Consider the following 10,888-nt stretch of genomic DNA (forward strand, 5'->3'; position numbering starts at 1 on the left):
GGGGGGGGGGCGGGAAATTCTCCCAGTGTTTGGGAACCCCCCTCCCTCCCCCTTTTCTTCCCCCTTTTCTGAGCTTTTAAGGGATTAATACCAGAGAGGAGGATATTGGCTCCTTGGGTTGCCTGGCAGTTTTAAATAGGGTTGAAACCTGGGCGTTTCTAATTCTGCTAGCTTTGGGCCAGGGTTGCAGTTTGCAACTTTCTACTCCCAGTGGAGCTGAGTGACCCAAACTACCTGCAGCCCAGGCCCAGAGCGTAGGCCTGGCTTTCCCCTTTGTTTCTTTTGATGGTCCTTTGCTCCTATCAGGCTCTGTGGTTGGGTCAGCTGTAGCCAGTAATCAACCTGGCTCCCTTTTGAGTTTGTCCTGCAGTTTTCATTTCAGCAGGCCATCTTATCCCACCCAGAAGTTTTGGGGGTGCATGCTGGCTGGAGCTATAGTCACCCCCTTCACACACACACACACACACACACACACACACATGCACGCACACACACAAAGAGCAAAGATCAGCACTCTACCATTTCTCCAGGAGTAGCAGAGCTCCTTGCAACACAGAAGTGCCTAAAGGGGACAGGGGAAGTTAAGCTCCCACTGCAGGCTCCAACCAGCCCTGTGCCAGGCAGCACCCAGCTGGGGGTCTGGTGCCAGGCCAGGTGGGTGTGTTTTCCCCCCTCACTGCCTCCTCAGGCAGCCTGGAGGCTGAGCAACCGAGCGTGGTTCAGGGACTCAAGCCTGGCTCCCAGCTCCAGGTGGGCAGGTGGAGTAAAGCCCCCACTGCAGGCTTCCCCCCTGCGCTCAGTAGTACTCAGCTAGGGGTCCACTGCCAGGCCAGGGGGGTGAGTTTTCCGCCCTCCAGCCTTTAGGCTGGCTGATGGTGGCAGGGGCAATGCACATAGGCGACATCATGGTGGGGCATGGAGGGGCAAATATCCCTTCCAGTTTTTTGCACTGACAGCAGGGTGTGGGGCATGGGGCTAGAGCCTGGCAGGATGTGGTCAGCTCAGCTTCCCAATGGCTTGCAGCGTAAGCTCAGTGGGGCCAGACTCTTCCAGCTTTGGTACTGGGCTGGCTGGAAATGGCACCTTCTGCGAGAGTGTGGCAGCTTCACTCTGCCCCCACCTTCAGCCCCTCAACAGGGATGGCTGGGGACAGCTTGTGTTCTGGCTCCACATCCGCAGAAGAGGAGGAAAGCCCTATGTGAGGTTCTCTTGTTCCCGCCTCAGCCCCCACCCACCTTCCAGCGAGCTCCTGGTGTCCCTAGTTTGTTTTGTCACCCACAAGGGAGGAGATATGGCTGTTTTTCAGAGGTGGGTGGCAGGAGGCTCCCAGAGACTACCTGGTGGTTCCCCAATGAGCGAACTCAGGCAACCCCAGGCACTGAAGCCAGCAGTGGCTGCAGCTGGGACAGATCAAGACGTTTGGGTCTGAACTTTGCAGCTTCAGGCTTACCCAGGCAAACAAGTGAGCTTCCCAGCCAGCCCTGCTCCAGCTACTGTCAGCTCTGCCACTGTGATTAATGCCGGACTTCTTTATTTATTTGATTACTTTCCCTCCCTCCCTCCCATCCCTCACACCCTTCTCCAGTGCTTGCCCTGTCCCCCCAGCCTCCATCTCTGAGTCAGTCCCAGTCACTGCTACCTTGCAGCTTTGGCAGTACTCCTCGAGTGCCAGCTCCAATGTGCCTAAGTGTTTGCATGGGGATGGGGGGTAGAGGAGGTTGCCATGGCTGGGCTGGGCGGGCATGGAAGGAGATAGTCCAGAGGGCTGGGATGAGCAGGAGAGAAACAGTAGCTACTGCCCCAGCTGGCTTGGAGTCTGAGAAGGGGTGTCGCTGGGGGACTCAAGCCCAGCTCCCAGCTCCAGGTAAGTAGAGGAAGTAAAGCCCCCACTGTGGACTTCCCTCCCTTGCAACCCAGCTGGGGGTCAGTGCTGGGCCAGGGGTTGTGTTCCTCCCCCACACCCTAAAGTTTTATACTAAGTCTGCACACTGTAGCTTTTGCTGATGCTGCAGAGTGTTCTCAACCTCTGTGGTTAGGACTAAAACGGGACTCTGCAAACATATTTTCATCATCATTCTGCCTCGCCAAAATAAGACACATGTTTTATTTGTGGGGCATGTGGCATGCAAGAAAATATGGCATATTCAAAGTTGGATACTTTATGGAAAAAACGTTAACTCATGGGCTGACAACCTATATCATATGCCCCTCTGACAAAATACTTTTTGCCTAAACTGAGGTCAATCAGGTATCAAAATGAACTTTTTCACTACATAACAAATGTTTTTGGTGTAATTTCCCCCCATGTTTTGAATGTGCTTTCCTTCATTTGAAAGTCAGAAAATAAGCCATGACTAATATTAAATAAATGTTCATTTTGAGAGCAAGCTTAACTTTTCGTGTTTTTGTGTTCAATTTCAATACCTACTCCTTTCTATTAAGTAGATGTTGCCAGTGTTGTCTTATAATTATGTATAGTCATAATACTCTTGATATGCTTTTACCGTAGTTACCTGAGGAAAAGCACATAGTCATGACAGAAAATATTTTTCGTCATTTACAACACAAGTATTTTCAACAAATGATAAAGCAAACTATAACTAGTGCAAATATTTTGTTAATTGCCCAAAATATTTGGAACTTTGTTGTTAACATAATCATTTTGGATTCTGGACTCATTAAATTGCATAAAGAAATCCAAACTATTCTGTTTTCAAGTTGAGAGTCCAACTTTTGAGCCAGTGAAAATGGTCATTTGAAAACAATTTCTTCTAGCAAATCAATACATAATACTGATGGTTCTTAACAAACATTTGCTTAACATTGCCCTGGCATTCAACACAGACTGCAACAGAGAAAGGGATCACCTTAATGTATTAGCTGAAAACTCTACAGTCCCTAGTTTTGAACAGAAAGGATACCCACAGGTACAGCCCAGTCCATTTTACTGCAACTGTTCTGTAGGTGAAGTAAGTGAGGAGGAATGGTTAAACTTACAAGAATTTAGAAACGTTTTTAGGGCTTTAAAAACAGTGACAGCTTTAAAACAGAGCCATTATGTTTTGTTTCCAGTTGCCTAGATGGTTACACTTCTGAGAATGTTACAAAACTAACAGCTGATCAGGAGGTACTATAACTGCATTTCTGTCCCATCTCCAATGTATAAGCTTTACAGTGGTACTGTTATTGACCTACGATGGCTACTATTAATGACTAACAAAACAAAAGGAAAAACAAACTTATGAGCTATTCTTCAGTTACAAAACTGATACAGTCATGAGCTACCATGAATATTTGAACATGCTGAAAATAGTCAAATAGTGAAAAGAATTGTTTTGCTTCAATCAGAGTAAATACTCTAACATACTTTTCAGGGGCAGCATTCTCAGAAGTACTATCAAAGCAAAATAATATTGAAAAGCTATGAAACCAAATGCAATAGCACCCCACAGCTTAAAATGCTTACCATTTACAGCAAGTACAATAGCAAAGAAAAAACCACAAATGATTCAGGAATCATAAAATACCAAAGAATGGGCAAGAAAGCACAGACTCAAGCATGTCACTAATGAAGCACTTGCAGAGTCACAAAATGTCATACAGCACAGACGAGCCAATCAGCAGCTGACCTGATAGGTGGAATTAGTTGGCAAGTGCTGCAGTAATTGGGCGATTGTGTAATTTCGTATACTAGCCAACTTAGCCTGATGTCTCCTTAATCGAATGAGAAGCAATGTTAGCTCTTCAGGCTGCAGGTATTTAGACACATTGTAAAGAGGAAATTAGCAGTCTTCAGGAAGAGTCACTGTAATTACATTCTTCACCTCAGCGCCCAGAAAGCATTTACTTGACATGACAATTATTCCATTAACTCTGCATTTGGTCAAACAAACAGCAAAAGATGAAGTTTTCCCAGGACACTATATTTTAGTAATAAGACAAGAACGTCAGAGACAATGCCTGCTCCTGCCCACACTGTTTCCATCAGCAAAATTCCCACCGCCTGTATGGGAGCTAGGTTTGGTTCACACTGAAACTTAAGTTCAAATTACTGGGGTTTCAAATCACAATTCATGAAAAAATAAGGTGACTCAGGAACTAGAAAGGTTAAAGTGAGGGGAAAGAAAATGAATAACATTTCAACTTACCGACTTGCCGTGTAAACTGGGAGCACTTACAGTGTGGGTCATATAGCCCATAGCAGGCATGGATCGTCTGTCAATATGTGCAGAACTCTGTAACAAGTGGAGAAGCCCATCAAAATTGTGCATCTTGCCTCAGGTAGGAATTATGTTCCTTCAGTTACTGTACTTGACTGGCATTTGGGAGGTCTGGCTTATATACAGGGACTATATGACAGTCTTCCAGTCAGATTTTGAAAAGTGTCTAACTCAGTGCAAGTTTTGACAATTATGAGGAATACAGATCCTATTATGATAAATACTATAAACAAACAGCCAAGGATTTAGGAACTGATATACCAGATCAAACCTGGATGTATCTACATGTGCAATTAAGTTGTAGTTCACGCCGAATTTTATTGCTCCCAGGCACTGGGTTTACACGTGTGCCCAGGACCACAGCACATTGAACTGGGTTGGAGCAGCCCCGGCTGGCAAGAGGGTTCCAGAGGGGTCAGCCTGCCAGCCTGGGGCTGTTCCCACCTGGCTCAATGTGCTGCTGAGGGGCTGGCTGCGGCATGAGGGTATCCCAGTGTGGGGCTAGCTGGCAGGGCAGCCTCCACACTGAACATGGGGGCTGCCCATGTTCATTTAGCCCCTGATGCCATGCCAGCTAGCCCCACACTGAAGCACCCTCGTGCCCCAGCCAGCCCTGACAATATCTACATGTGTATCGTGGTGCACTAAATAACACTGCTGCAGGATAGTCCATCAGTCCTAACTTGTGTCTACAAATACTAACTTAACGGCAGAGTTAATTAGTTTCCTGTGGTCAAATAGGGCCACATGTGTAGCTGCTTAGACTTTACTGTGGAGCTAATTAGGCAATTCTTCAGTGAACATCTAACGTAGATGCACCTCCTGTGAACATATTTAGTACATTTCTCAAGCAGTGACCAGTATGACATACTATAGAAAAAGGTACAAAACACTTTCACTTTGCCCGCCTTTCACTTTGATTAGCTGCTTTTCACTTGGTACTGCTTTCACTTTAATTAGCTCCTGGGAGTGCTCTGCTCTGTCCTTCTCAGAGACCTAAAATGGTGGCCAGTGAATGAGACCAGTTAGCAAATGTTTCTTGAAAAGTTAGACTGGAATCTCTGTTCAAACGGCCAAAAGGAGAGGGACTAACTAGCAAACCACAGCTTCCTTCTGAAGGAAGATCTTCAGACAAATTTCTTTAACTTTCTGAGTTTGAGTTGATAAAGAGTGTGTTGCCTGAGGTCACATCTATATTTGAGGCAGTGGCGACGTGTAGGGGGTGCACCCCGTCAGGCTGTCCTCCCTGTTTAGCCAGCAGGTGGGGGGCAGACGGGCCCCCTGTGAGCGCTGGCTGGGGAGCAGGGCGCCAGCAAAAGCCGTGCCGCTTTCTGGTGAGTGAAATCGTTGCCCCCTCCCACCCCAAACTCAAGAGGCACCAGTCACCCATGATTCAAGGCAGAATGGGTACCTATACACGAATGCAGATGTGCTGTAATTACAGCACATCAGAGTAGACTCAATTAATCAAGTCTGCTGGAGCATGGTAATTACCACGCTCCAGCCAGCCTCTGTGTCTCCTGTATCAGTGTCCACACACTTCAAAATGGTGACATCGAATGAGTTTTAGTTTAAGTGCACCCGCTATCATTTTGAAGAACAGGGATGCAGATACATGAGCTACTGCAGTGCTTTAATTAGAGCAGCTCTCAGAGCCACCCTAATAAAAGCATCACCCCAACCCCCCAAGAATGTGTAAAAGTGCCCCAAAATTCCCTGTCATTAAGCTGCATCTAAGTTTCACCTTAGGTACAGATTTTGAACCCTGTAGATTTAGCGGCTCCCATGTTGCTGGTGCCTTTTCATGTGGGTGAGAGAGATCCAGCCTAAACAAATTTACCAAGCAAAGGGCTTACTTTTGTTTTAGCCAACAGACAATAACAATGTGAACTAATAGCTCACTAAGTACCAAAGCTAACTACACTAGCAATGTGTGCAGAAGAGATGGATGCTGCAAGAGTTCCATCTTGGGTAAGAAAATGCTGGTTGGGTAGGTCTGCCTTGAACCAATGCCCTTAGTATTGGGGTGTGAGGTCATTTAGGTGACAGGCACTCCTAGTCACAAAAATTTGATGTTAAGGGCCTTGGGCAAATATGCACCTGCAGTAGAACCTAGGCAGACAAAGAATAACTTCCTAGTTACTCTGGATGTGCTGGCTTGAATTTTTTCTACAAACATATATATTAATGTTACAGGAGAGAACTAATGAATAATTTGTTTCACCAAAAAATAAACTTGTATTTATCTGTTTAATAAATAAGAAATATCATTGAAATGTGAATGGAGAAGATATGTGAGAAACGTTATTTAAAGTAATATAGCATTTCCCCATTAATCTACTATGAGAACATCCAGTACTTATGTGTAGACAGATACCCATGCCCTATTTATTGTATGCATATATCAACATCTGTATTAAAGAAATATTACAACATTTTTAAATAAGACATTCCATTAAAACTGCAGAGTAAGAACATTCCAAATTGACTCGGTCTGCCTTTCTAGAACCACCCAATTATTCTTTGCAAAACAACAAAAATTAATAAATCTGGGATGAAAGGAAGAAAATATTGACTGTGGAGCAAAAAATATTGTACATTGTTGTGTTTACTTTTAGTGCTTGTATGATACTCTATTGCCATGGTTAAGAGTACAGATAAAATGCCTACACTAGTTAGATAAATTAATGTTTGAATCTTTAATATGATGTACATTGTAATTTAAGTTATATAAGATATATATACCTTCACAGCATGATTATGGATTTTCCTTGGTGAGCCAGCAAAAGGAACGTCTACAGTCTGTCTCTCATCAGATGGTTTAACTGTAACCCTTTCTGCAGGAGTATGTGGTCTCCTTAGTGGAAAATTTTTTGGTGGTCCTGGTGGAGGGATATCTGATGGAGATGGAGGGACAGAAATTGATCGTGGAACATCCAGGGAACTTTTTGATTTACTGCGGTCAGCAAAGTCTGAAGAACCTCCATAAACTGGGGCAGTAGGACTGCCATGTTTAAACTGCTGTCTCTGTTGCCACTCATATAGCTGCCATACAGTACCATCCTTGTTAGCTTTCCTCTCCTCCTGGGACATCTTCAAGTGGCTAACCCGGTCTTGGGCATATTTGTAGTCACTTGGCAAATCGCGATTTGGTGGAGGAGAGCTCCCTGAAGGCTGCCTGGTATTCTTTGGCAAGGTATGATAATTTTCAGGAAAGGACACAGATTGACTGGGACCTTGACGAGTAAGAGTCTGATCAGAAGCATGACTGTATGGGGAAAAAAAAAAGATACTGCTTTAAAGAAATGAGCATTTATCAAGAGGACAGGTCAAAGGAAAAATATTCCTCTTTCTAATTCACTTTACCTAAGGATCCTTTTAGTAGTGATTACGCAACTATGCAAAGAAAAGAAAGGTGCTCTTAAAGCCTGCCTCACAGGAACAAATTTACTACTTACACATTAAGATTGTGACAGTCTGGTAAGGATTTTATTTCTGACAAATATTTGAGAACTACAACAATTTCATTCTTTGATTCATTTTTTGAGCAGCTTGGCCTCAGTACAACAGAACTAGCACCAAAGGAATATGGTACTTTACCTCTCTATTTAGAGCAACTAGAAAGTAAAGAGTGCAAAGAATGGAGTTAGAATTGTGTTCACTATTAACAGCCAATACCTTAATATTCAGCATTGTTTTATTTTTTGTTAACAAGTGCCCTGCTCTCCACTAGGTGGTATAATTTGCTGCCTGACAACAGTGACATTTATTCATTTACAAAAGAAATTGTATCTGAAAAATCAGAGTGCAAGAAGAAAACTAATCATATAGAATGAGCAACTGTTAATTGGAACATTTAGGTGGAAAATAGATAATTTATTATCAGTTCCTCTAAATATGATCACTTATGCAGATTGTTTTAGTCCTTAGGAGTTACTTGTTATACCTTGTCTTTTTTCATCCAAAACAGCAAAGGGAGCTTACAAGGGAACTCACGTAGTTTTCCTATGAAAAAACCATGCCATTTCCTGACTTGAGTATAATGCCTACAAAGTCTCTTAAACTGCAGAAATTAAGCTATATACCTGCCAGCAGATTTAACATGTGGCTGGCAGCAAGAGCTGTTTTGATACATTAGGTACATTTAGCTCCCCTTCCAGCTTCAAAGCATTTGATTTCATGAAGGCTTTCCACAGCCTGTAACACAAAAAACATATTTGCCTAAGTTTCGATTCTATATTTAGCCATTTGCTTTTTGTCCTTTTAGTTACTTGATACACTTGAGTCTACTGATTCAGTGTCTGCAGTTAGTACCACTACTTATTCGGCAAGGTCTTCTGCAGAGTAAGTTTAAAAACCCACCATCATTACCCACTTTGCCTGATCTACTTTCAATAAAGAGAAAGAGACTTGGTGGTATGGGAAAGAAAAGAAAGCATAAGATTGAATGAAGTATTTTTTGAAGCTCCCAAGATATATAGGAGGGACTAAAAAAAAAGGGGGGGGGGGAGAGAAAGGAAGACAAAGTAGATACCAATAACTGTTGGTCTTCAAGAGTTGGTTCTGTATAATTGTACCTGGAGCTTCAGAACTGCCTTAAAAATCTATGCTCATTTCAGAAGCATATGAATTCTCACAAAAAATCTGTATCATTGCCCTATGCTAACAGACTACACATCCCAACCATCTGTTTCTTTTCTCATACCACAGTCCCAGGGCATCTTTACATGTGCTCCACAGTTGGGTGGGGGGAAGAGGGACTGTTTTAAACAGGAATCCATAGTGTTAAAAACATTCTCTCAGGAGCTATTCTAATTCAATCACCTGCAGCATCTTGTGTATTTAGTGTCCCGCACTTCAGAATGGCGGAGGGGGCGCTTGAACTAAAGCTCGTTCAATGAGCTTTAGTTAAAGCACTCCCTCTGCCATTTTGAGATGTGCTGACACTGAATACACGTGATTTCCAGGCTGCTGGAGCATTCTAATTAGAACACTCCAGCAGACTTGATTAATCGAGTCTGCTTAATCTGCTTGATCGAGCAGCCTTGATTGAGTCTGCTCCATTGTGTTCTAATTAGAATGCACTGGAGCAGGTGTTCGGCACATGTATAGCTGCCCCTACTTTTACATAGAACTCTGTAGTAGAAGGGAAGCTAGTACAAAAGTGATTGTCAATGACCAACAGTTACTAGTTAGGTAACGTCTTTTGACACTGGTGTGCTCTGTGCATTTCTGCTAGCAGACCATTAGGAAACACTGTTCTACCAGGTGAGTTGGGGGGAGCTTTAATTAAATGGGGACTACACCATTTTCCTCAACTGGGCATTGGAGCATAATGTTAGTCCAAAAAAAGGTGTAAGGTAGAACTATGCACCCAACTCCAAGTTGCTGCTCTGCATAACTCCAGCAGGGAAACTTGCCTACAGCACAATTCTGATGCTGTGGGGGCTTTTCTAGTGTCAGTGAGGCAAATGAGTAGGCTTTTCAACCACATAAATCCAGCTTAATGTTCTGCTGTTCCAGCAGTCTTCTATATTTCAGATCCCATAATGGACCTAGTTAAAGGATGTTTTTACAGGAACTGATGTCCTTTTTCTGGCACAGAAAATATCCTTAGCTAGTCTGAGAAGGCTGTTGCTCCCTGGATGCATTTTTAATATATTAAATCAAGAGTTCAGAAGTCTCAGAACACCTGTTGGGAGCTTGAGAGTGGTTGCAATTCTCCAACAACTTCTGAAACTGCCCATTATTATCAGGAAGGGAAATAGAGGAAGTATTTTTTTTTACTTTCTGGGAAAAATATTTGTCTATTCCTTCAAAATGAATTTTCTACTGGGTTTTCTTAAGAAGTCTTATTATGCTGTTCAGATTCAGACACACTTAGTGAATCCATGGCTGGTATGAACACTGGCAAGGGAAGTGACATTAACATCAGACAAGAAATAGGTGCACACTATTACCAGGATGAAATCAGTTTCAGAGTGGGTCTTGTAGCCTTGAAAAAATACTTTCATACTTTACATACTTTAGCTGGCCCACTCTGGCAGCTAAATAGAGCCCTCCATGAGTTCCTTCTATCACCTGAACAAAGGGAAAAGGTCCAGGGTCCTGAGGTTGAACTGAGGCACTCTTCAAATTCTTCTACAGGTATATTCTGAGGCAGCTCTGGATTGGGTGTGGAGGTGCATGTACATACCCTATCAGGTAGCAAAAAAACCATGCGCTAGTAGCCTCACTACTGGATCCTCACTCAGACATGAAGACAAGCAGCATTACCATGGCCTGAATTTATGACAAGTAAGTTAATGGGTGACAGTCTGAAGAAGAGGTAGTAGGGATGTTGTTTGAGAGTCTTTGAAGTACCTACAGCCCACGGAGTATAAAATAGGGGTGCACTGATAGAGATTTTGGGAGCTGATACCGATAGCTGATTTTTAAGGAGGCATATCGGCCAATACCAATCTGATTTCCAATACGCAGCCCTGCAGCTTGGAGAGCTGCATGAAGCTGGTAAGTCTGTTGTGGGGGAAGGGGAGAGGGAAGAGAAGGGGGGGGGGGGCAGATCAAGGCCACTGCAGTGAGAGAGGGAGTGGGGCTAAGGATGGGGCCACCCAGCCAGGGTTGGGTGGGGCGCAGGATGGAGCCATAGCTCATCCAGCGGCTGCAGG

At 43.7% G+C, this 10,888-nt stretch overlaps 1 protein-coding gene across 5 annotated transcripts in view; it reads right to left on the bottom strand.

The window, feature by feature from the left end:
• The window catches only part of LOC109299123 (pleckstrin homology domain-containing family A member 7-like), a 273,825-nt gene that overhangs the window by 61,214 nt on the left and 201,723 nt on the right, over window positions 1-10,888 (bottom strand). For 3 of the 5 annotated variants that reach the window (XM_019519653.1, XM_019519652.1, XM_019519654.1), the window contains exons 9-11: window positions 6,966-7,488; window positions 4,149-4,235; window positions 3,630-3,749 (exon numbers count right to left, since the gene is read on the bottom strand). In XM_019519653.1, coding sequence (XP_019375198.1) covers window positions 3,630-3,749; window positions 4,149-4,235; window positions 6,966-7,488 — 730 coding nt within the window. The remainder of the gene's footprint in view (window positions 1-3,629; window positions 3,750-4,148; window positions 4,236-6,965; window positions 7,489-10,888) is intronic. The other 2 variants (XM_019519657.1, XM_019519656.1) reach the window with 1 other exon arrangement.

The sequence above is a fragment of the Gavialis gangeticus genome, unplaced genomic scaffold (genome assembly GCF_001723915.1).
Source record: "Gavialis gangeticus isolate Ggan-Ray unplaced genomic scaffold, GavGan_comp1, whole genome shotgun sequence".
NCBI lineage: Eukaryota > Metazoa > Chordata > Crocodylia > Gavialidae > Gavialis > Gavialis gangeticus.